General features: G+C 47.1%; 1 protein-coding gene across 2 annotated transcripts in view; it reads right to left on the minus strand.

Annotated features, from left to right (window-relative positions):
• The window catches only part of col5a3a (collagen, type V, alpha 3a), an 89,297-nt gene that overhangs the window by 37,211 nt on the left and 25,273 nt on the right, over positions 1-26,813 (minus strand). Inside the window, exons 5-24 of one of the 2 annotated variants that reach the window (XM_064986267.1) lie at positions 22,426-22,548; positions 20,192-20,584; positions 19,130-19,249; positions 17,662-17,781; positions 17,455-17,508; positions 17,202-17,243; positions 15,754-15,816; positions 10,806-10,880; positions 10,021-10,104; positions 9,852-9,908; positions 9,562-9,615; positions 7,546-7,599; positions 7,226-7,279; positions 6,352-6,405; positions 6,123-6,176; positions 4,592-4,636; positions 1,283-1,336; positions 1,111-1,155; positions 799-852; positions 396-440 (exon numbers count right to left, since the gene is read on the minus strand). In XM_064986267.1, coding sequence (XP_064842339.1) covers positions 396-440; positions 799-852; positions 1,111-1,155; positions 1,283-1,336; positions 4,592-4,636; positions 6,123-6,176; positions 6,352-6,405; positions 7,226-7,279; positions 7,546-7,599; positions 9,562-9,615; positions 9,852-9,908; positions 10,021-10,104; positions 10,806-10,880; positions 15,754-15,816; positions 17,202-17,243; positions 17,455-17,508; positions 17,662-17,781; positions 19,130-19,249; positions 20,192-20,584; positions 22,426-22,548 — 1,644 coding nt within the window. The remainder of the gene's footprint in view (positions 1-395; positions 441-798; positions 853-1,110; positions 1,156-1,282; positions 1,337-4,591; positions 4,637-6,122; positions 6,177-6,351; positions 6,406-7,225; positions 7,280-7,545; positions 7,600-9,561; positions 9,616-9,851; positions 9,909-10,020; positions 10,105-10,805; positions 10,881-15,753; positions 15,817-17,201; positions 17,244-17,454; positions 17,509-17,661; positions 17,782-19,129; positions 19,250-20,191; positions 20,585-22,425; positions 22,549-26,813) is intronic. The other variant, XM_064986268.1, reaches the window with a different exon arrangement.

Below are 26,813 nucleotides of genomic sequence, written 5' to 3' on the forward strand. Positions count from 1 at the left end.
CTGCTAAATGTTCTTTCTGCCATCAAGAGGAGAGTGAACAGTCTGGGGTCATGTGGGTCACGAGGTGGGGGTTTGTTACTACGCCGATGAAGACAATATCCATCCGGACCTTTACCACCTAGGAAATAGTAGTTGAGTAGCCCTGCTATAGTGTGAGGAGGCTGTGGTGTGTGATAGCACAGCACTGACTCCCTGCCTGCCTGTGTGTGTGTTCCAGTGTGTGTTTCCTGGATACTCATTTTCTATCTAGTGTCCTCTGTAATCTGAATGGGAGCCAGGAGTGGCTGGTACTGGGCCACAGCGTTCAAGGCCAGCCTCCCCTGGGGGGCGGAGCTGATAGCAGTCACAAGATCAGGTCTTTAAATCTGAAATGAAGAGAGATACATGGTGCCTACCTTCTCTCCTGGCAGGCCGATGGGACCCTGAGAACCAGGAAGGCCCTGGACCAGAACAAAGCATTAATCAGGTTAGTGTGTGTGTGTGTGTGTGTGTGTGTGTGTGTGTGTGTGTGTGTGTGTGTGTGTGTGTGTGTGTGTGTGTGTGTGTGTGTGTGTGTGTGTGTGTGTGTGTGTGTGTGTGTGTGTGTGTGTGTGTGGGAGAGAGAGAGAAAGAGAGAAAGAGAGAGACAGAGAGAGAGAGAGAGAGAGAGAGAGAGAGAGAGAGAGAGAGAGGGGGGGGGGGGGGAGTAGAAAGAGAAAGAGAGAGTAGAAAAAGAAAGCATTGAGACTGTGTTTTTTATGGATGATGTTTTTGACAACATGTTGTTGTGTGTTGACATTGTGTGAGGTTGTGGGTTACCTGTAATCCAGGATTTCCTTGTTGACCGCTGGGCCCTGTCTCTCCAGGGGGCCCCTGAGACAAAACAACAAGAAGTGTCACACACACTTTCTCTTCACACGACCCTGGTCACATGGTCAGAGCCCCACATGCTAGGAATCCTAAACAGGGTCATGGGACTGCTACTCTACTGTGGTCAATGCTTTTGCATAAACATCATCTTTAGAACGCTTTAGAAAGCTTTTATTCACCCATTATAGTCATCATGGATCAACTGTTGTCATTTTGAGGTCATGAAAACTACAAGTCCCATTTTAAGTTAAAAATACTGACCAGGTTGCCCTTTGACCCTTGAACTCCATCCACACCTGTAATACCCTGAAAGAGAAAGGCAGGTAATCAGATTTAACTGTATTTGATGTTATCTATTAATGTCAGACTGGTTTGAAGGGTGTTAAATTGCTTATTGGAACAGCATTAAGGTGAAGGTTGGATGTTGACTTACTGGCTGGCCAGGTGGCCCAGGGGACCCTCTGGGTCCGACAAGTCCTCTGGCACCCTAGAGTCAAACACAGCACACTGATCAATACTGTATCAGGTTCATATAAGCTCATGTGTACGTCCTCAAATTATGACTGAAATACAGGCACAGGAAACAGTACCAGTCAAAAGTTTGGACACACCGACTCATTCAAGGGTTTTTCTTTGTTTTTACTATTTTGTACATTGTAGAATAATAGTGAAGACAAAACTATGAAATAACACATATGGAATCATGTAGTAACCAAAAAATATATGTTTGATATTTGAGATTCTTCAAAGTAGCCACCCTTTGCTTTGATAGGGTGGCTGGAGTCTTTAACACTTTTTAGGGCCTTCCTCTGATTTTGCCTGGTTTAGAGGTCCTGGATTTCAGGAATCTTGGTCCCGGTGATGTACTGGGCCGTACGCACTACCCTCTGTAGTGCATTGCGGTCGGAGGCCGAGCAGTTGCCATACCAGGCAGTGATGCAACCCATCAGGATGCTCTCAATGGTGCAGCTGTAAAACATTTTGAGGATCTGAGGACCCATGCCAAATCTTTTCAGTCTCCTGAGGGGGAATAGGTTTTGTCGTGCCCTCTTCACGACTGTCTTGGTGTGCTTGGACCATGTTACTTTGTTGGTGATGTGGACGCCAAGCTCTCAACCTGCTCCACTACAGCCCCATTGATGAGAATGGGGGCGTGCTCGGTCCTTTTTTTCCTGTAGTCCACAATAATCTCCTTTGTCTTGATCACGTTGAGGGAGAGGTTTTTGTCCTTGCATCACATGGTCAGGTCTCTGGCCTCCTCCCTATAGGCTGTCTCATCATTGCCACTGTTGTGTCATCAGAAAACTTAATGATGGTGTTGGAGTCATGCTTGGCCGTGCAGTCATAAGTGAACAGGGAATACAGGAGGGGACTGAGCACGCACTCCTGAGGGGCCCCCGTGTTGAGTATCAGCGTGGTGTTGTTACCAACCCTTACCACCTGGGGGCAGCCCGTCAGGAAGTCCGGGATCCAGTTGCAGAGGGAGGTGTTTAGTCCCAGGGTCCTTAGCTTAGTGATGAACTTTGAGGGCACTATGATGTTGAACACTGAGCTGTAGTTAATGAATAGCATTCTCACATAGGTGTTCCTTTATTCCAGGCGTGAAAAGGCAGTGTGGTGTGCTGTTGAAAAACAGTTGATAGTCCCATTAAGCACAAATCAGATGGGATGGCGTGTCACTGCAGAATTCTGTGGTAGCCATGCTGATTAAGTGTGCCTTGAATTCTAAATAAACCACTGACAGTGTCACCAGGACAGCACACCTACACCATCACACCTCCTCCTCCATGCTTCACAGTGGGAAGCACACATGTGGAGATCATCTGTTCACCTACTCTGCGCCTCACAAAAACACAGCGGTTGGAACCAAAAATCTCAAATTTGGACTCATCAGACCAAAGGACAGATTTCCACCAGTCTTGTTCATTGCTTGTGTTTCTTGGCCCAAGCAAGTCTCTTCTTCTTATTGGTGTACTTTAGGAGTGGTTTCTTTACAGCAATTTGACCATGAAGGCCTGATTCACACTGTCTCCTCTGAACAGTTGATGTTGGATGTGTTTGTTACTTGAGCTCTGTGAAGCATTTATTTGGGCTGCAATTTCTGAGGCTGGTAACTCTAATGAACTTAACCTCTGCAGCAGAGGTAACTCTGGGTCTTCCTTTCCTGTGTCAGTCCTCATGAGAGCCAATTTCATCATAGTGCTTGATGGTTTTTGCGACTGCACTTGAAGAAACTTTCAAAGTTGTTGAAATTTTCAAGAATGACTGACCTTCATGTCTTGAAGTAATGATGGACTGTCATTTCTCTTTGCTTATTTGAGCTGTTAACATGGATTAGGTCTTTTACCAAATAGGGCTATTTTCTGTATACCAACCCTACCTTGTCACAACACAACTGATTGGCTCAAACACATTAAGAAGGAAAGAAATTTTACAAATAAACTTTTAACAAGGCACACATGCTAATTGAAATGCATTCCAGGTGACTACCTCATAAAGCTGGTTGAGAGAATGCCAAGAGGGTGCAAAGCTGTCATCAAGGCAAAGAGTGGCTACTTTGAAGACTCTCAAATATATTTTGAGTAGTTCAACACTTTTTTGGTTACTACATGATTCCATGTGTTATTTCATAGTTTTAATGTTTTCACTATTATTCTACAATTTAAAATATTTTTAAAAATAAAGAAAAACACTTGAATGAGTAAGGGTGACCAAAATTATGACTGGTACTGTATATGACTGGTATGACTGGTACTGTCTGTATACGTGTTTCTGTGTGTTTCTGTGTGTTTCTGTGTGCTCATCATGCATTTGTGTGTCTGTGTTTGAGAGATATTGTAAGTATGTGTGAGTGTGTGTTAGTAGTGTCTGAGGAAGAGCGAGTTAAATGTGCCTCTGCGCATATGGGCAAGTGTATATTTGTGTGAGAGTGATTGTGTGTGTCTGTGAGGAGAGATGAAGCGGGTTGGGGGGTGTCTCTGCGTGTGTTGTTTTTGTCAGCATCACTCTTTGTACCTCGGCCAAGCCACCTGTTCCAAAGCCACATCTGTGATCTCCCTTGAAGTGATTGATATGGAAATATAATCATTCAGGCCAGGATTTCATCTCTACCATCTCTCTCTCCCTTTCCTTCACTCTCTAACTTGCTCTTATCTCATTCACCACCCACTGAATTCCTCTCTCACATTTATCTCCCTCCTTCTCTCCCCCTTCCCCCTCACTTCCCCCATCTCTCATCTAAACCCCCTGAGTCTCTCCCTGGTTTAAGGGCTCAGACACACCAATAGCGTTTGCCTGCGGAGAGTACTGTAGTTGCGAACTGAGTACAAACCGATTTTACATGTTGAATCACGGAAAATTACATTTTCGCAAGATTCTGACTCAGACGGCCTCAACAGAGCACTGAACGGTAAGCGATCGGTAGATCCACATTCAGTGTGAGCCTTAACACAGCCTTCCTAACGTGTCTAATACAGTCCTCTATTTCTCTGGTCGCTGGGTGATCCATTTAGAGAGGCAGAGCCCCACTGGGCCTCCTCCTCACCTGCTGGGATAAAGATGGAGTGTGAATCGTAGACAATCAGCCTGGGCACACTGCGGTCATGTGTGTGTGTGTGTGTGTGTGTGTGTGTGTGTGTGTGTGTGTGTGTGTGTGTGTGTGTGTGTGTGTGTGTGTGTGTGTGTGTGTGTGTGTGTGTGTGTGCAGAATGTGCCGAAGCTGTATTTGGACGTGGTTACTCACAGGTTCACCGGGCTGTCCAGTCGGCCCTACGGGTCCATCTAAACCCTAAAAAATGACACGAGAAAGAGTCAACAGAGAGAGAATACTGTCCTCTCTTCATGTGCCTCTCTGTCCTATTAAAGAAATCAGTTGACTGACAGATATGTCTATGTAATACATCACACCCGTCCTCTATCCCCCCTTTCACATAACTAACATGCCTTGTCCTGACCACAATTCATCATCAATAGCCCAAAATTTGTCTGAAATTTATTTAGAATCCTCACTGGGTTTTAATCATTGATATTTGCATTGCTTGTTGTTGAGTGAACTAAAGCCAGAACGACAGAGATGCATTAAAAATGCAACGTTTTTCAATTTCATCTCAATGGTGAGTGCTTTGTCCTGGGTGCTTTGGTACTGTGGTCCTGCTGAAGGGGATGTTGGGTATGGTTACTTTGCTGAAGGGGATGCTGGGTATGGTTACTTTGCTGAAGGGGATGCTGGGTATGGTTACTTTGCTGAAGGGGATGCTGGGTGTGGTTACTTTGCTGAAGGGGATGCTGGGTATGGTTACTTTGCTGAAGGGGATGCTGGGTATGGTTACTTTGCTGAAGGGGATGCTGGGTGTGGTTACTTTGCTGACGGGGATACTGGGTGTGGTCACTTTGCTGAAGGGGATGCTGGGTATGGTTACTTTGCTGAAGGGGATGCTGGGTATGGTTACTTTGCTGAAGGGGATGCTGGGTATGGTTACTTTGCTGAAGGGGATGCTGGGTATGGTTACTTTGCTGAAGGGGATGCTGGGTATGGTTACTTTGCTGAAGGGGATGCTGGGTATGGTTACTTTGCTGAAGGGGATGCTGGGTATGGTTACTTTGCTGAAGGGGATGCTGGGTATGGTTACTTTGCTGAAGGGGATGCTGGGTGTGGTCACTTTGCTGAAGGGGATGCTGGGTATGGTTACTTTGCTGAAGGGGATGCTGGGTATGGTTACTTTGCTGAAGGGGATGCTGGGTATGGTTACTTTGCTGAAGGGGATGCTGGGTATGGTTACTTTGCTGAAGGGGATGCTGGGTATGGTTACTTTGGTGAAGGGGATGCTGGGTATGGTTACTTTGCTGAAGGGGATGCTGGGTATGGTTACTTTGGTGAAGGGGATGCTGGGTATGGTTACTTTGCTGAAGGGGATGCTGGGTGTGGTCACTTTGCTGAAGGGGATGCTGGGTATGGTTACTTTGCTGAAGGGGATGCTGGGTATGGTTACTTTGCTGAAGGGGATGCTGGGTATGGTTACTTTGCTGAAGGGGATGCTGGGTATGGTTACTTTGCTGAAGGGGATGCTGGGTATGGTTACTTTGCTGAAGGGGATGCTGGGTATAGTAACTTTGCTGAAGGGGATGCTGGGTATGGTTACATTGCTGAAGGGGATGCTGGGTATGGTTATTTTGCTGAAGGGGATGCTGGGTATGGTTACTTTGCTGAAGGGGATGCTGGGAATGGTTACTCCGCAGGACCCTATAGTACATTTATGGTTGCTTTATGTCCTCACCTTTTCTCCTGACTCTCCATCAGGCCCATGTGGTCCAGGCTTCCCTCTCTCCCCCTAGGAGAACATACATGATATACTGTGTAAGGCATATGTAGACTTGATGTTCAATGCCATTAAACACATCAGCCAGTCACAAATTCTTCCCAAACATAAATGTCAAAACACGCACACAGTCTCAGGAGGAGAGAAAGACAGACAGTAGAGACTTGGGTTGCTCGTCCTCACTCACTCTGTGGCCCTTGTTTCCTGGGAGACCTGGCAGTCCGTCGAAGCCTCTGTCCCCCTGAGGATAAATAGACCCAAGAGCATGAGATCGAAACATAGTTACAACAGGCACACGCACACACACTCGCACGCACGCACGCACACACACACACGCGCACGCACACACACACACACACACACACACATACGCACACACACACACACACACACACAATAGATTGAGATACCTTCCCTGTGGACTCTCCCATCTGGCAGTGTGTTATTAGCTCTGACTGGGAACAGCGTGTGAGCGTGCGTGTGTGTGAACAGCAGTGTCTTTATCTGTCAGAACAGTGTTTTAGCACAGAACAGGACAGAACAGCTAATACTCTGGCTTCCGTGTGTGTGTGTGTGTGTGTGTGTAGTGTCTCTGGCTGGGACTGCGAGCCCAGAGTGTTAGCTGTTCTGGAACACTGTTCTGACCGATAAAGACACTGCTATCCAGGGGAGCGTCATTTATTTGCCAAGCTCTTCCTGCAGCTGTAAACTATTGAATCGCTGGCGTGGTTAATATGGCTACTAAACTCAATATTAGAACCTCTGATAGCTCTAGGGTTATTTAGCAGGTGAAAATGAAGACCTCATTCGACAATTCCCGTGGAAACATTCATTTGTTCACAATTCTGTTGCTAACTCGCAAGAACACATAGTAAATTGGATCAGTCAGATTAACTGCCCGACACAACAATAGTGCAGTTCATCCCAAAACAAACTATCCACTGTGCAGGTACAGTACATTACACACAAACAAACTTGAGCTGCGGAGGTTCTGCCTTAACACAATTTACTCTGATTTTCACCCACTGCACTGTGATGAAATGTGATTTTAGGAAGCTTACTTTTCCCCCTGTCTCCCCCGGTGCTCCACGCCCTCCATCCGTTCCGGCCCGGCCCTAGGAGAGGACACACATACAGAGTAACACAGCCATCTATCAGGGACACAGCACACTCTAACACTCATAACCTACACACTACCACTGACACTACTGTCAATGAATGGACAGGCCAGGCGAGAGAGAAAAGACGTGTTGTAGTAACAGTTGGTTGTATCTGATCAAAGAGTACAACAACAGTTCAGAACATCTGTATAGAGTTACAGTCCACAGTTGGGTATCTGGAGCATGACGACAATGTCACACAGCTCACTAAGAAGTCTCACCCTCTTTCCTAACTTCCCGTTGAGTCCTGCAGGACCTGGGGTACCATGGGGACCCTGAGAAAGAATAGACAGAGAGAGAGGAGGGAGGAGGAGGAGAGAGAGAATAGACATAGCGATGGGAGGAGGAGGATGAGAGAGAGAATAGACATAGCGAGGGGAGGAGGAGGATGAGAGAGAGAGAATAGACAGAGAGGGGGAAGGAGGAGGAGAGAGAATAGACAGAGAGAGGGGAGGAGGAGGAGATAGAGAGAATAGACAGAGAGGGGGGGAGGAGGAGAGAGAGAATAGACAGAGAAAGGGGGAGGAGGAGGAGAGAGAGAGAACAGACAGAGAGGGGGAGGAGGAGGAGGAGAAGAGAGAATAGACATAGCGAGGGGAGGAGGAGGATGAGAGTGAGAGAATAGACAGAGAGGGGGAAGGAGGAGGAGGAGAGAGAGAATAGACATAGCGAGGGGCGGAGGAGGAGGAGAGAAAGAATAGACATAGCGAGGGGAGGAGGAGAGAGAGAATAGACAGAGAGAGGGAGGAGGGGGAGAGAGAGAATAGACAGAGAGAGGGAGGGAGAGAGAATAGACAAAGAGAGGGGGAGGAGAGATAGAGAGAATAGAGGAGGAGGAGAGAGAATAGACAGAGATGGGGAAGGAGGAGGAGAGAGGAGGAGGAGAGAGAGAATAGACAGAGAGGGGGAAGGAGGAGGAGAGAGGAGGAGGAGAGAGAGAATAGACAGAGAGAGAAGGAGGAGGAGAGAGGAGGAGGAGAGAGAGAATAGACAGAGAGGGGGAAGGAGGAGGAGAGAGGAGGAGAGAGAGAATAGACAGAGAGAGAAGGAGGAGGAGAGAGGAGGAGGAGAGAGAGAATAGACAGAGAGGGGGAAGGAGGAGGAGAGAGGAGGAGGAGAGAGAGAATAGACAAGAGAGGGGGAAGGAGGAGGAGAGAGAGAATAGACAAGAGAGGGGGAAGGAGGAGGAGAGAGAGAATAGACAAGAGAGGGGAAGGAGGAGGAGAGAGAGAATAGACAGAGAGAGAAGGAGGAGGAGGAGAGAGAGAATAGATAGAGAGGAGATGAGGAGGAGAAGAGAGAGAATAGACAGAGAGGGGGAAGGAGGAGGAGAGAGGAGGAGAGAGAGAATAGACAAGAGAGGGGGAAGGAGGAGGAGAGAGAGAATAGACAGAGAGAGAAGGAGGAGGAGGAGAGAGAGAATAGATAGAGAGGAGATGAGGAGGAGAAGAGAGAGAATAGACAGAGAGGGGGAAGGAGGAGGAGAGAGGAGGAGGAGAGAGAGAATAGACAAGAGAGGGGGAAGGAGGAGGAGAGAGAGAATAGACAGAGAGAGGAGGAGGAGGAGAGAGAGAATAGACAAGAGAGGGGGAAGGAGGAGGAGAGAGAGAATAGACAGAGAGAGAAGGAGGAGGAGGAGAGAGAGAATAGACAGAGAGGGGGAAGGAGGAGGAGGAGGGGGAGGAGGAGGAGGATGAGGAAGGGGAGGAGGGGGAGGAGGAGGAGAGAGAGAATAGACAGAGAGAGGGAAGGAAGAGGAGGAGGAGAAAGAGAATAGGCAGAGAGGGGGAGGGAGGGAGAAAATATACAAAGAAAGGGGGAGGAGGAGAGAGAGAGAGAGTGAGAGAGAGAGAGAGAGAGAGAGAGAGAGAGAGAGAGAGAATGAGGAGAGAAAAAGATAGACAGAGAGAGGGGGAGAGAAAGAGGAGAGAGATGAAGAGGGAGGGGGGAAGACAGAGAGAGGGACAGAGAGAGGGGGAGGAGGAGGAGAGAGAAATATAGACAGAGAGAGGGGGAGGAGGAGAAGGGGAGAGAATAGACAGAGAGAGGGGGAGGAGGAGAGAGAAAGATAGACAGAGAGACGGGGAGAGAAGGAGGAGAGAGACGAAGAGGGAGGGGGGAGGACAGAGAGAGGGACAGAGAGAGGGACAGAGAGAGTGAGACCAGCAGGATACATCAAAATCTAAATGGACCTTGACTGCTCTGTGGTAGCAAGTCAAAATAGAATATCCTCTTACCCTGGGGCCATGATCTCCAGCGTCACCTTTAAGTCCAGAGGGACCAGTAAGACCCTAAACACCGAGATGAAAGACAGTCAAACCAAACAAGGACATATAAAGAAAATCCTGTTAAGTCACATTAGTGATGATCAGACTGCTGAGTGTTTGTATGTGCATGGAGACAAAATGGGCTGTGGCCAATGTGGTTGTGGTGGACTGTAGATATGGGAGTATCTGCCAGGTGTAGATAGAGAATAAGGTAGAATTTAAGATTGTGGCCTTTGGTTTGAACTAGGTGGGTATCCTACCAGTGGGCCGGGTCGCCCTGTAAGACCCAGTGGACCTGGGGGTCCCTTCAACGACATCTGGAATAAACAAGGGTAAGAAGGACATGGTTAGATAAGTTAAGGCTCATTTCTAATGTAAAAGCAGTAATGATGTTCCAGGTTATAGTTGTAGTGGACAGGTGGACGTTACCTTGGTCTGCTGCAGGATGGCCTGAGCCTGAGCCTCCTGGGCCGACACCACAGGCCCCTTCTGAGAATCACCACCATGTTGGAACTACACGAGGAAGGGGTAGAGTGATCAACCTAAATTCACGCAGTAGAAGTCTATGGGAATACACGATGTAGATTTAACCTCATCAGCATTCAAGCTCACAGCTCCACCTATTGGCTCAGAGCTGTCACTGCCCTCCCTCAGGACAGCTTCACATTTGGGGAATCCCCAAAGCACCCCCCACACCCCTACCAACTCCCTCGGAGGGCTCTCCCTGGGCACACTCTTGACCTGAATGACGCAACTCATGTTTCACTTTTAAATAATAAAACAGCATGAAATTCAAATGAACAAATCCCTCCTGTCGTTTTACAAGATATAAACCTCAGTAAGAGTTAAATATTTAATTTGGAGGTATTTGTGTCAAGTCTCAAAATCAGACAAAAACAAATGCATGTGGCATATAATCAGGCACATCTCTTTCGTATGAAATTGCACATGCTACAAAAATATTTCAGTGCTTGCAGCCCTGAAGCCTGCAGCCCTGCTATCTGAGGGTCTAATTAGCCCCTACACCTTCGATCATTTTCTCTCCCTCAGCTATTGGACACTTGTGCAAATGGGGGAGGTGCGCGTGAATGCTCAAATTGTGGGCAGAGGGGAAGGGAGTTATTTGGGATTCAGCCATAGTCAATGGGAACTGAAAATGAGTGTGTGTTCAGCTGAAGGAAGTTTAAATAATGAGAGTTTTATCTCATTCTTACTGGTAACATCAGCATTGTTCCTGGAGGACCAGGTATCCCATCAACCCCAGCTAAACCAGGACGTCCTGGAGGACCCTGAGAGAGACAAAGGGAGGGAGAGAGAGAGGGAGGGAGGAGGATACTAGTCATGACTGTATGAGGGTTTATACAGTGAACAACACAAGTATGTACAATACAGGCCTGTAAACACAAGTATGTACAATACAGGCCTGTAAACACAAGTATGTACAATACAGGCCTGTAAACACAAGTATGTGCATTATAGACCTATAAACACAAGTATGTTCAGTACAGGCCTGTAAACACAAGTATGTACAGTACAGGCCTGTAAACACAAGTATGTACAGTACAGGCCTGTAAACACAAGTATGTACATTATAGGCCTATAAACACAAGTATGTTCAGTACAGGCCTGTAAACACACGTATGTGAATTATAGACCTATAAACACAAGTATGTTCAGTACAGGCCTGTAAACACAAGTATGTTCAGTACAGGCCTGTAAACACAAGTATGTGCATTATAGACCTATAAACACAAGTATGTTCAGTACAGGCCTGTAAACACAAGTATGTACAGTACAGGCCTGTTAACACAAGTATGTACATTATAGACCTATAAACACAAGTATGTTCAGTACAGGCCTGTAAACACAAGTATGTACATTATAGACCTATAAACACAAGTATGTTCAGTACAGGCCTGTAAACACAAGTATGTGCATTATAGACCTATAAACACAAGCATGTTCAGTACAGGCCTGTAAACACAAGTATGTACAGTACAGGGCTGTAAACACAAGTATGTACAGTACAGGCCTGTAAACACAAGTATGTACAGTACAGGCCTGTAAACACAAGTATGTACAGTACAGGCCTGTAAACATAAGTATGTACAGTACAGGGCTGTAAACACAAGTATGTACAGTACAGGGCTGTAAACACAAGTATGTACAGTACAGGCCTGTAAACACAAGTATGTACAGTACAGGGCTGTAAACACAAGTATGTACAGTGGGAGTGTTCCAATGTGGACATAAGGCTAAACACATGAGAATGATCCCTAAAATCCAATCTCTGTTAAAACAACCTCTGCTTCAGTTCCAGAGGGCATGTCACTCACTCTTTGTTTCATATCAATTAGCTTGTCTCTAGAGAGGAGGGGAAACAGTTTATGATTTTCCGCTTGATGCCCCTACCAGAAGCCTAATGTACCCATAAGCACCTCATAAAGAATTAGAGCTAATCCCAAACTGACAATCACCTAGACTCTCTGCAGCAGAGACAAAGGCTCAATAGGAACCTTTATTGCAGTATCTGTCACACTGAGAATACTGTTGTATACTGTAAGGCATAACAAACAATGAAGATGAAATATTGTAGATAGGCAGGATTATGGAACACTGTTTATACATTTGCTTCTGATCTGCTTTGAAAGAAGAAAGCATTTGTTTGATGATCTGATTTGATGTGTTTGATTTGAGGTGAAACCTTGAAGACCTCCACGTTTTTCAACTTCAACAACATCATTAAAAATCCTTTAGATCACTAGAGACGACTGAGCATCTGTTGGTTTGTGTCTGTGGGAGCGAGGCGGTTTTCAGGGAGGGAACACAAACACACAAAGGCATGCACATACACACACATAGTCCGACAGAGAGAATTAGGTCGAACCCACACATGAGTCATCACCAGTCCTTTAGTCCCTTAAGCCCAGGAAGGTTACGGTCAAGACCACAGTGAGGTCACAGCATCCCTGACCTGTTTGTGTAGGCTGTGGTCAATCTGTGGTTACGGTCAAACCCAGAGGACAGTCCCTGTGAACCCTGACTGTGGTCACACTGTCCCAGAGGACAGTCCCTGTGGACCCTGACTGTGGTCATACTGTCCCAGAGGACAGTCCCTGTGAACCCTGACTGTGGTCACACTGTCCCAGAGGACAGTCCCTGTGGACCCTGACTGTGGTCACACTGTCCCAGAGGACAGTCCCTGTGAACCCTGACTGTGGTCATACTGTCCCAGAGGACAGTCCCTGTGAACCCTGACTGTGGTCACACTGTCCCAGAGGACAGTCCCTGTGAACCCTGACTGTGGTCATACTGTCCCAGAGGACAGTCCCTGTGAACCCTGACTGTGGTCACACTGTCCCAGAGGACAGTCCCTGTGGACCCTGACTGTGGTCATACTGTCCCAGAGGACAGTCCCTGTGGACCCTGACTGTGGTCACACTGTCCCAGAGGACAGTCCCTGTGGACCCTGACTGTGGTCACACTGTCCCAGAGGACAGTCCCTGTGAACCCTGACTGTGGTCATACTGTCCCAGAGGACAGTCCCTGTGAACCCTGACTGTGGTCATACTGTCCCAGAGGACAGTCCCTGTGAACCCTGACTGTGGTCACACTGTCCCAGAGGACAGTCCCTGTGGACCCTGACTGTGGTCATACTGTCCCAGAGGACAGTCCCTGTGAACCCTGACTGTGGTCATACTGTCCCAGAGGACAGTCCCTGTGAACCCTGACTGTGGTCACACTGTCCCAGAGGACAGTCCCTGTGAACCCTGACTGTGGTCACACTGTCCCAGAGGACAGTCCCTGTGAACCCTGACTGTGGTCACACTGTCCCAGAGGACAGTCCCTGTGAACCCTGACTGTGGTCACACTGTCCCAGAGGACAGTCCCTGTGAACCCTGACTGTGGTCACACTGTCCCAGAGGACAGTCCCTGTGGACACTGACTGTGGTCATACTGTCCCAGAGGACAGTCCCTGTGGACCCTGACTGTGGTCACACTGTCCCAGAGGACAGTCCCTGTGGACCCTGACTGTGGTCACACTGTCCCAGAGGACAGTCCCTGTGGACCCTGACTGTGGTCACACTGTCCCAGAGGACAGTCCCTGTGGACCCTGACTGTGGTCACACTGTCCCAGAGGACAGTCCCTGTGGACCCTGACTGTGGTCACACTGTCCCAGAGGACAGTCCCTGTGGACCCTGACTGTGGTCACACTGTCCCAGAGGACAGTCCCTGTGGACCCTGACTGTGGTCACACTGTCCCAGAGGACAGTCCCTGTGGACCCTGACTGTGGTCATACTGTCCCAGAGGACAGTCCCTGTGGACCCTGACTGTGGTCACACTGTCCCAGAGGACAGTCCCTGTGGACCCTGACTGTGGTCACACTGTCCCAGAGGACAGTCCCTGTGGACCCTGACTGTGGTCACACTGTCCCAGAGGACAGTCCCTGTGGACCCTGACTGTGGTCACACTGTCCCAGAGGACAGTCCCTGTGGACCCTGACTGTGGTCACACTGTCCCAGAGGACAGTCCCTGTGGACCCTGACTGTGGTCACACTGTCCCAGAGGACAGTCCCTGTGGACCCTGACTGTGGTCACACTGTCCCAGAGGACAGTCCCTGTGGACCCTGACTGTGGTCATACTGTCCCAGAGGACAGTCCCTGTGAACCCTGACTGTGGTCACACTGTCCCAGAGGACAGTCCCTGTGAACCCTGACTGTGGTCACACTGTCCCAGAGGACAGTCCCTGTGAACCCTGACTGTGGTCACACTGTCCCAGAGGACAGTCCCTGTGAACCCTGACTGTGGTCACACTGTCCCAGAGGACAGTCCCCGTGAACCCTGACTGTGGTCACACTGTCCCAGAGGACAGTCCCTGTGGACCCTGACTGTGGTCACACTGTCCCAGAGGACAGTCCCTGTGGACCCTGACTGTGGTCACACTGTCCCAGAGGACAGTCCCTGTGAACCCTGACTGTGGTCACACTGTCCCAGAGGACAGTCCCTGTGGACACTGACTGTGGTCATACTGTCCCAGAGGACAGTCCCTGTGGACCCTGACTGTGGTCACACTGTCCCAGAGGACAGTCCCTGTGGACCCTGACTGTGGTCATACTGTCCCAGAGGACAGTCCCTGTGGACCCTGACTGTGGTCACACTGTCCCAGAGGACAGTCCCTGTGAACCCTGACTGTGGTCACACTGTCCCAGAGGACAGTCCCTGTGGACACTGACTGTGGTCATACTGTCCCAGAGGACAGTCCCTGTGGACCCTGACTGTGGTCATACTGTCCCAGAGGACAGTCCCTGTGAACCCTGACTGTGGTCACACTGTCCCAGAGGACAGTCCCTGTGAACCCTGACTGTGGTCACACTGTCCCAGAGGACAGTCCCTGTGAACCCTGACTGTGGTCACACTGTCCCAGAGGACAGTCCATGTGGACCCTGACTGTGGTCATACTGTCCCAGAGGACAGTCCCTGTGAACCCTGACTGTGGTCACACTGTCCCAGAGGACAGTCCCTGTGAACCCTGACTGTGGTCACACTGTCCCAGAGGACAGTCCCTGTGGACCCTGACTGTGGTCACACTGTCCCAGAGGACAGTCCCTGTGAACCCTGACTGTGGTCACACTGTCCCAGAGGACAGTCCCTGTGGACCCTGACTGTGGTCACACTGTCCCAGAGGACAGTCCCTGTGGGCCCTGACTGTGGTCACACTGTCCCAGAGGACAGTCCCTGTGGACCCTGACTGTGGTCACACTGTCCCAGAGGACAGTCCCTGTGAACCCTGACTGTGGTCACACTGTCCCAGAGGACAGTCCCTGTGGACCCTGACTGTGGTCACACTGTCCCAGAGGACAGTCCCTGTGAACCCTGACTGTGGTCATACTGTCCCAGAGGACAGTCCCTGTGAACCCTGACTGTGGTCACACTGTCCCAGAGGACAGTCCCTGTGGACCCTGACTGTGGTCACACTGTCCCAGAGGACAGTCCCTGTGGACCCTGACTGTGGTCACACTGTCCCAGAGGACAGTCCCTGTGGACCCTGACTGTGGTCACAATGTCCCAGAGGACAGTCCCTGTGGACCCTGACTGTGGTCACACTGTCCCAGAGGACAGTCCACTATGGGTCAATACTCCACGGGTGAGGATACTCACCAAATCACCTGGGTCTCCACTGGGTCCTCGGGGGCCCATTGGACCTTGTCCACCTGGAATACCCTGGAGAATAAACACACAGTCAATCAGCACTGGTCCATAGTATCAATATAGGCAATACAATGGAGCAATAGCTATCAATGTGGTTTCAATGTAGTTTCAATGTAATATCAATGTAGTATCAATGTAATATCAATGTAGTATCAATGTTGTATCAATGTAGTATCAATGTAATATCAATGCAGTATCAATGTAGTATCACTGTAGTTTAAATGTAGTATCAATGTAGTATCAATGTAGTTTCAATGTAGTTTAAATGGAGTATTAATGTAGTTTCAATGTCGTTTCAATGTAATATCAATGTAGTATCAATGTAGTTTCAATGTAGTTTCAATGTAGTTTCAATGTAGTGTCAATGTAATATCAATGTACTATCAATGTAGTTTCAATGTAGTATCAGTGTAATATCAATGTAGAATCAATGTAGTAACACTGTGGGCAATACAATGGAGTAATAGTTATGAATGTAGTATCAATGTAGGATCAATGTAGTTTTCAATGTAGTATCAATGTAGGATCAATGTAGTTTCAAGGTATTTTCAATGTAGTATCAATGCAGCATTAATGTAGTTTCAATGTAGTTTCAATGTAGTATCAATGTAGTTTCAATGTAGTATCAATGTAATATCAATGTAGTATCAATGTAGTTTCATTGTAATATCAATGTAGTATCAATGTAGTATCAATGTAGTTTCAATGTAGTTTCAATGTAATATCAATGTAGTATCAATGTATTTTCAATGTAGTATCAATGCAGCATTAATGTAGTTTCAATGTAGTTTCAATGTAGTATCAATGTAGTTTCAATGTAGTATCAATGTAGTTTCAATGTAGTTTCAATGTAATATCAATGTAGTATCAATGTAGTTTCATTGTAATATCAATGTAGTTTCAATGTAATATCAATGTAGTATCAATGTAGTATCAATGTAGTATCAATGTAATATCAATGCAGTATCAATGTAGTATCACTGTAGTTTAAATGTAGTATCAATGTAGTATCACTGTAGTTTCAATGTAGTTTAAATGGAGTATTAATGTAGTTTCAATGTCGTTTCAATGTAATATCAATGTAGTATCAATGTAGTTTCATTGTAATATCAATGTAGTTTCAATGTAGTTTCAATGTAATATCAATGTAGAATCAATGTAGTAACAATGTGGGCAATACAATGGAGTAATAGTTATGAATGTAGTATCAATGTAGTATCAATGTAGGATCAATGTAGTTTCAATGTAGTTTCAATGTAGTATCAATGTAGTTTCAATGTAGTATCAATGTAGTTTCAATGTAGTTTCAATGTAGTATCAATGTAGTTTCAATGTAGTTTCAATGTAGTATCAATGTAACATGATGTAGTGGTAATGACTTGGAGCAGGGGTTTTACCTCCTGTCCTGGGGGGCCGACTGCTCCCTCCACCAGTGTACCCTGCACAACATCACAAAGATATGCCAATGACATATAAACACATTCAGTACATACCAGAGATATTTCAACATAAATACTCCATATAGTCTTCATAGAGTCATAAAGATTACATGAACAAAACACAGACTTGAAAGAAAAATCCTAAAATAAAATCTAAAGGGCCTAAAATGGATTTCCATGAGCAATATTATGTGTGAATACTCGAGCTCACCGGTTCAACGATGGCAGGCTCTCCCTTCTCTCCTTTCAGTGCTCTGCCACTGGCCTGAGGCACAGACAGACACAGACGGACAGACACATGAACAGACGTGTGAGGTGATTGATGACCTACTGTGTGTACAGCAGTTGTAAGTCATGTACAGCAGTCTCAGCAGTCTCTGAGTGAATACAGTTGAACTGGATGATGGATGAGGCCTACCTCTCCATCCCAGGTTTCATCCCCCTCTCTCTCTGCAAAGCCATATCCGTCCTCGTATGCCTCATACTCTTCATACTCCTGGTTCTCTGTCTCGTTACTTATGTCCTCGTACGCTACAGCCTACGAGTCCACACAACATGCCAGTAAACCACATGGTGCCATTGACCACATGACATTGACCACATGAAAAACTGAGCTGCTACAGAACATGACGGTGGTGCTCAAACTGAGCTGCTACAGAACATGACGGTGGTGCTCAAACTGAGCTGCTACAGAACATGACGGTGGTGCTCAAACTGAGCTGCTACAGAACATGACGGTGGTGCTCAAACTGAGCTGCTACAGAACATGACGGTGGTGCTAAAACTGAGCTGCTACAGAACATGGCGGTGGTGCTAAAACTGAGCTGCTACAGAACATGACGGTGGTGCTCAAACTGAGCTGCTACAGAACATGACGGTGGTGCTCAAACTGAGCTGCTACAGAACATGACGGTGGTGCTCAAACTGAGCTGCTACAGAACATGACGGTGGTGCTCAAACTGAGCTGCTACAGAACATGACGGTGGTGCTCAAACTGAGCTGCTACAGAACATGACGGTGGTGCTCAAACTGAGCTGCTACAGAACATGACGGTGGTGCTCAAACTGAGCTGCTACAGAACATGACGGTGGTGCTCAAACTGAGCTGCTACAGAACATGACGGTGGTGCTCAAACCGAGCTGCTACAGAACATGACGGTGGTGCTCAAACTGAGCTGCTACAGAACATGACGGTGGTGCTAAAACCGAGCTGCTACAGAACATGACGGTGGTGCTCAAACTGAGCTGCTACAGAACATGACGGTGGTGCTCAAACTGAGCTGCTACAGGACATGACGGTGGTGCTCAAACTGAGCTGCTACAGAACATGACGGTGGTGCTCAAACTGAGCTGCTACAGAACATGACGGTGGTGCTCAAACTGAGCTGCTACAGAACATGACGGTGGTGCTCAAACTGAGCTGCTACAGAACATGACGGTGGTGCTCAAACTGAGCTGCTACAGAACATGACGGTGGTGCTCAAACTGAGCTGCTACAGAACATGACGGTGGTGCTCAAACTGAGCTGCTACAGAACATGACGGTGGTGCTCAAACTGAGCTGCTACAGAACATGACGGTGGTGCTCAAACTGAGCTGCTACAGAACATGACGGTGGTGCTAAAACTGAGCTGCTACAGAACATGACGGTGGTGCTAAAACCGAGCTGCTACAGAACATGACGGTGGTGCTCAAACTGAGCTGCTACAGAACATGACGGTGGTGCTAACACTGAGCTGCTACAGAACATGGCGGTGGTGCTCAAACTGAGCTGCTACAGAACATGACGGTGGTGCTAAAACTGAGCTGCTACAGAACATGACGGTGGTGCTAACACTGAGCTTCACCGTATGAACATACAGTACATCAAAATCTCAATTCAACTGACCTCGTACTCGCTGATATTGGGACCCACTGTTACCATGGAGACGGTGAGGTCATCGTACAGGTCGCCGTAGAAGTTGTCGTCAAACTCCTCCATCTGGGGCTTTTTGTCCAGCCTCTCCTCCTGCACAAGGCCAGAGCGTTTAAGGTCAGAACCATGGTAACAGAAACCATGGAGACACTGGGAAACATTATGGTCTGTCTGTCTGTCTGCCCAGTCCACTGAGTTTGCCCAGGGCTTCCATTTTACACAGCCTATCACAGCGTACAGTTTGCTAAGCTAGTTAGCAGCACAGGTGTTGGTTATGGGAATAGGCAGGTCATACATGTAGCAAGCCTCAGTGTGTGTTATTAAATGATTCTATGGTGATGGAATATTTCACAACCAGGTAGTGATGGCAGCATAACATGGACTGTGACAGCCATTATAGCCAGAGTAAGAAAATAAGCTAATTCAGCAAATTAGCAAAAGTAGCAAACGATAAGCTTCAGAGAGTTCAATCATGGAGACTTTTTTTTTACCAACATATTTGCTGACAAAACAACTTTTGAAAGACTGAATGCAACACAGGAGGCATACCGTTTTGGATACATGTATAGCTTAGGTCAAGGAGACCTCACAGAAACACTACAACACACAACACCTCATACATACCACTTACTCAGATATGTATGTTCAACTACAGGTACTACTAAGGGCAGAACTAGTGTTATCCACACAACTAGATTCCTATTAATGTCTTGCAACCCATAAACAACTACTGCGACAATTGAGTCACAGTTGTCTATGTGTCATAACACAGCGTAGAACACAGTCTAAATTCTAGATTGTCTGCATATTCTACTTAATCTAGATCTAGAGGGATGCAGGGATTCTCCGTGTTCCATTGTGAGTCCTGGAAGAGGAGGAGGTGATTAGGGTAGTGCTGGTTAGGTTAGAGGTCATAGTGAGGAGAGGAGCAGGTTGACAGAGGGTGTAGATGAGGCATTCTGTGAGAGTGGGTCAGTGCTCTGTTAGGGATGGGATGGAGGAGGAGGGGAGCTGCATTGTAACTTTTCAGTCTACCTCCTCAGTGACCTTTGACTCAGGCAGTGCACTGGGCACCACGGAGGGGTCCTCAATGTCAGAGTCAGGCCTGTGTGTGGGCCTCTCTGGGATAATGGTGGTCTGGTCAGGGGCTTCAGATGGGGTGACAGCTTCAGGAGTGAACAGTTCCATCGTAGATGGCTTTTCAGTGGGATAGTAGGTTTCTTGAGATTGTTTTTCAGGCAAAACAGTGGACACCTGGATGAAACCCTCCTCCTCTGGGCCCGCCTCTCCTTCTTTTCTCTTCTTGCCCCTCCCCTTCTTGTCACGCTTCTTTTTGTCCCTTTTGCCTTTCCTGTCTATTTTGGAGCGTTTCTCTGGCTCCTCCGGCTCGTTGCTTTGTATCATGGGATCAGGTTTAAGTTGAGAGGTCTTTTATGAAGGGGGGGGGGCAAGGGAGGAGGTGGGGCAGGAACAAGAGAAACAACAACATGGTGAAATACCTGAAACATAACATGCCAGGAGAAGAGAGACACTATGCACACATCCAGTAGGACCAGGCATAGATCAAGACCCCCCCCCCACACACACACACACACACACACACACCACACACAGAGTAGTCTTGAATGAGACTACTGTTTATTTATCATTGTTTACAACTGGCCTGTCAACAGAGAGGACATACTTTCTCATGAGGTCAGGGGTCAGTGTGTTTATGACCCTGTTGGGCTGTTAAAATATGTGAACATAAATGTCATTCATGTCCTTTTTTTATCTCATATCCATATCTGTCACTATTACTGAAGACCTTTTTGTACGAGAACGTTGTTGAAGATCTGCTCTGGTAAATACGTTGATGAGGAGATTGTGATGGTTTGTAAACAGGGTCAGTGTGAGGAGGATATAAAGTGAGTAGAGTGAGTGATGCTGACAAGGTCTTGGACACAGAGCAGGTTTCTCAGCTGTAGATCTACAATAGCCAACACGCTCTACGTCTGATTGACACTGATGGACAGTCCCAGGAGCAGCGCCAGGAATTGGACACACCCAGACACACAGCCAGGCGTAGGAGGCTACACACTGTTCTCACAGACCCTGACAGGATCTCCCTGCGGGCCGCATGAATCAATATTTCTTACTTTTCCTCTCTCCCTCTCTCCAAAACACTTTTCTCAAACACAAAGACACACACATACATCATAATGTAACTCATATCTCCCAAGTGTATCCCATTGCCCAAGCAGGCCCGGTGAAGAGGGGAAGAGCCAAAGTGGTGATATCCTGTGATATTTACGGGGCTCCTGGCTGTGTGTGTTCAAGCTGAAGCAGCTCAACAATGCCATGGTAGAGATTCACCACTCTGCTGCTGGCTCACTATCAAAGACAGAGGGAGGAGCTCCTTCTGATGCTGGCTGACTGATGTCTCATTCTGCTCTGGCCTGGCCTCCCTGTGTTTGAGTGGTGTGTTCAGGGCCCTTAGGCCGAGAAGACTGGGTAGTGATAAATCATGTGATACAGTAAATGGCCAAGGCTGGGATTGGCTGGGCTACAGAGGGCAGGGCAGGTCTCTGGCAGACCTTATTGATATGCATGCTGCTTGTTCATCGTTTTATCTGTTGGCTGAGAAACAAGGGGCTGAGGAAGCAGCTGTAGCAGCCAGCACTGTGCTGTGTAGTCAGGACCTGCACAAAGCCTCAACATGAAACTGTATCTCTGAAATGTTGAGCCCTGACTGAGCCAGCATAGAGAGAACTCAAACTGGAAATATCGCTATGTGAGTTCAACTCTAAAGCAGTCCAGACAAAAACACTCTCTGTTCCATAATCAAATTATGATCAAGGACCATCTGGGTTTTATTGAAGGTGTAGAATGCAATCCATGTCTTTGTGTTCATTTGCAGTTTTACTGAGGTTGTAAGGTTGTGTGTGTCATGTTAGCATCTACAGTGTCCCTGTTCACCAATTACAGATGGAATTACAACCTGGTTTCTAGCAGCCAGAAACCCACATCATCAACTACTGTATAACAGATTATTTCATTGCATACATATATGAAAGAAGAGAGAGAGAAGAGAGAGAGAAGTAGAGAGAGAAATACATTGAGAGAAAAGAGGACCGAAATACTGTTACAGTTTGAAGAGGATATTTTGGGTGGATGAATCACTGACAATAAAACAAGACAGGTGAAGGGGGAGTGGAATAGGGTGTGTGTACTGTGTGAGTATGTGTGTATGTCAGAGGGTGTCTCCCCCTGGTGGCTGGAGTACTGACCTGCTCAGGGTCCTGGGCCTGTCTGTTGTAGGGCAGGGGAGAGTCACAGTCAGGGATGTAGTGCAGGCAGTAGTCAGCCGCCGCCTGGGCGTCCTCCAGAATCAACAACTGCTGGATCTCTCCCTGGAAAACACACACACACACACAAACACACACACACACACACACACACACACACACACACACACACACACACACATACATACACCAGAAAGGCAGGTAGACAAGCATACAGAAAAACATATAAGCATCATGTTAACCTCACAGACAAACATACAGGGACAGAAGGGATCAGCACATCACTCTGACAGTCTATGAGAAGCACTGCGACGGCCTCGGAGGACCAGGCTGAAAATGGCTGGGAAACGGAATGCTCTGTAGGATGTTGCCATACCGCTAAGAGAATGTGTTTAATAGAGCTGAAGCCGTTTCACATGTGAATATCCTGTGTGTATAAAATGGCCAGTACTACTGTGACTGCTGCTCCCAAAACCCCTCTGTTCCCAAGCTTCTAGCAGGGTGCTGAGTGTACACATAACAGTCAAATACTTCCGTCACACTCCCATTTCAAACACCCCTTCACATCCCCAGCCTGCCCCGGTGGTGTGTGTACACATAAACAGACAGACAGACAGACCCCCCCCCCCCCCGGTCTCCCTCTGGTCCCACTGAGTCCACACATGCTAGCACACCCAGCTAAATGGTCCCCAACTCATTACCAAGCACTTTTTATTAGTGCTTCACTCAGATCTCACCGAGCACAGATCTCAGGCCAGTATTTAGCCAACATAAACTACAAGGTTACACAACAGTTAATGCTCCAGAGATGAAAAACCCAATTTACATCAAATTCAACCACACCTTTTCAGAGAGTGTGAAAGAGAGAGAGAGAGAGAGAGAGAGAGTGTGTGAAAGAGAGAGAGAGAGAGAGAGAGAGAGAGAGAGAGAGAGAGAGAGAGAGAGAGAGCGAGAGAGAGAGAGAGAGAGAGGGAGGGAGATTCTCAGCCAAAGATCAAAGGCCCTGTTCCACCATTGGTACTGTATCCCTCCCCCCTCCCCCTAGCTGGCGCCGGCCGGCTGGTCAGCTTCGTAACTACTTTGTCCCTGCGCAGCAGATGTATAGCATTACAGTACAGAGCCAGAGCCACAGGGCACATCTTTAGACATAGAGTCATCCTTATCCACCTATCAGCACATTACAGTGGCTGCAAATATCTCAGTAGAATACGTGTGTAGATGACTTAGACCACAGTCTGGGAGAGAGACGGGAGGTAACCTAGTGGTTAGAGCATTGGGCCTGTAACTGAAAGGTTGCTCTATCGAATCCCTGAGCTGACAAGGTAAAAATCTGTCGTTCTGCCCCTGAACAAGGCAGCTAACCCACTGTTCCCCAGTAGGCTCTCATTGTAAATAAGAATTGGTTCTTAACTGACTTACCTAGTTAACTAAAAAAATACAGTTCCTCCTCTGAAGTGCTGATGACAAAAACCAACAAAGAGCATCAGGTCACAGTCACACAGTGCTGTCTAGTTCCCATAGCGACACACAGGCTCAGCTCCACTGAAGAAAGAAGAATCTCCAACAGGCTCATACTATTGGATACTCTGTATACAATGTAATGGATCTTTGATACCAACGTTTCAGCCAATAGAGCTGCTCCATTGACTGACATAGGACTAGAGTGGTTGGAAGTGGGGGCTTGCTTTATGGTAGTTAGCAGGTATTTATTCAGAGGGGTTAGGTTAAATGCGGAAGATACAGTTCAGTTGTGGTATTCTCTTTTCCCTTTTCCCTTTCATAGCAGCCAATTAAGGCCTTATTATATAGACCTTGTTAAAGCCACAGTGAACGGACTTCACCTCTTCTCCACTAATGAGATCTCACTCCATAAACAATGGCTAGAATTGGCCTGAACTAGGAGTCATCAAACACTCCTTTGTAGCATTGTTATACAGTCTGTATCTCTCTGGGCTAATAGGACCAACAGGTTTATACACAACAACAACAATGAATATAGCTGCAAGCAGCAATTCCAGGGTTCAAGCTGTGGGCCCACTGTGCCACCATCAAGACAAATTGGACACATTGCCCAAAGATAAACTGTACTCTGCACTCCTTACCACTCTTCGCAGATATATGGTTATATGATATATGGTCAAACAATATGGTTGCAATGAGCCAATGAGCTTGTATTCATGTTTTTCTTGTCCAACAGTGCCACAGTGTGGCCAAAATTAACCATATTTTATACGTTAGCTAGACTAATATCCCTGAGCATGTGTGCCAAATTTCACCACTCTGAGTCAAACAGATCAAGAAATATAAATATAGGTCCATGAGGCATATTTGTTCCTTGTGAGGAGTGGGACCTATGCACCAAATTTCATGACTCTCCATCACAACTGTTGAGTAGCATGATTTAGCATTTTCAATCGCTTGTTATAGTGCCACAATGTGGCCAATTGGCATGGGATTGCAAGAGAGGGTGTGACCCACGGGCCGTTACCATCATGCCAAGTTGTGTCCTCCTAGACTTACCATGTCACAAGAATTTGCATGTTATTTTTCTTGGGGGAAGAATACGGTATAATAATAATGAACCAGAAGAAATACAATAGAGTATTAACAGCTTCGCTGCTTGAACCCCTAACAACAACAACAACATCAACAACAACACACACTGCACTGAATATGACTACACCTCACCTCACTACAGTAAACAAGAAGAAATACTTAGCTCCTTACTAGCCTGCAGGGCAACAGATGTCAAAACATCTGAATACAATCCTTAGAAAGGAGGAAATGCATCTACAACAGACAGACCTTGACTAATTCATGCAGCCTTTCCAATCTCTCCAGCTATCCATGAGATTCCTCTATCAATATCAAAACTGCACTTTAAGACATGCTTGATAACAACCCAACATCTAGCCAAACCAACACCAAAACTCTGAATGTTTTCTAAGGAGGCCTGATTACTCACAGCAATAATACAATAACTAATACAGACAGACAGGCACGGTCAGATGTTGTTCACACATAAACACTGGGCTGGATCATATCTAACTGTGAGACGAGGCAACAAAAACACACAAACTGCCCACATAGAGCCCAGACAATACATTCAGACTTGTGGACAGTTAAATGATTGTTTTAGTATGTATACGTGCATGTGTGTGTGTGTGTGTGTGTGTGTGTGTGTGTGTGTGTGTGTGTGTGTGTGTGTGTGTGTGTGTGTGTGTGTGTGTGTGTGTGTGTGTGTGTGTGTGTGTGTGTGTGTGTGTGTGTGTACAGTATGTACGTGCACATTCTTGTGTCCGTGGCTCTGCACGTGTGTAAACAACACCAACAGTCATTTGAAGGCAATCTGGAAGCAATAGAGGCATTAGGGGCTGACCACTGTCCCCAAGCTCCCACACTATGTTCTCCCACGCTGGGGGAACTGGGCCGGAACACTGGCCCCCTGGATCCCTCCTGGGTCCTGGGAACAGAACGGGCCTGCGAACAAGGCCAACCTCTAATCTCTCCCCCAGTACCAGCCTCATCCAGGTCAACACAGCCCTGACCCACAGCCATTCAACATGGGACACATGAGCTGGCATCTCACTCACTTAGGCTATTCAGAGAGAGCAGAGCAGAGAGAATGCTAAAGAGTATGTTGATAATTGATGAGTATTAGTCATAAAGATGTCAAAGGGACGCCTTTTTTTTTTGCAGCCTGAGGAATGATTCATGGGATGTTTTGAAAGATGGGATTGGGGTGAAAATGGATCTTTACAGTTGTTTTATGCAAGGAATGTTCAGGGGAAGCATTGCTTAATTGCAGAAATAAGACTGTTATATTTGGGAGACAGAGGGGTGTCTGTTAAAGTAAGAGAGGGAGGATGAACCTAATGGCCTAAGCCATCAGCGGGAGGGGAGGTTATTGTGTGTGGGCGTGGCTAGAGGGAGATTGTATAGTTATTGTCTACGTGAGAACATCAGGGGACACCTGGTTCCTTAGAGGGTGGAAGACTGAAGTAGACTGACGTTTGTGTACATTAACCCATTCGGGCCAGATAATATCCCTTCATCTGTACTTTTGCAATGTCTCAAGTAGGCAAAATCTGGGTTGGGATGGTACCCTGAGGGGCCTGAGAGATGGGAGGGTGTGTGCTCTGTGACCCCCTCCTACTCTCCCCCTCTGTGTCTCAGGGTCTGCGGACATGAGCAGAGATTGGACTGCTGCTCTACTCAGCTCTCTTTATGCTGGAGGCTACTGAATTAAGAGTTAAGCGGCATTGGAATTACAATGGACGAGGCCTCTGCACACTATCCTGGGAGAGACATTGGGAATGACTTATGGAACAGGGTTAGGGAAATGAAAATAGAAGAATATGAGCTTCACT

Source organism: Oncorhynchus masou, chromosome 14 (genome assembly GCF_036934945.1).
Source record: "Oncorhynchus masou masou isolate Uvic2021 chromosome 14, UVic_Omas_1.1, whole genome shotgun sequence".
Classification (NCBI taxonomy): domain Eukaryota; kingdom Metazoa; phylum Chordata; class Actinopteri; order Salmoniformes; family Salmonidae; genus Oncorhynchus; species Oncorhynchus masou.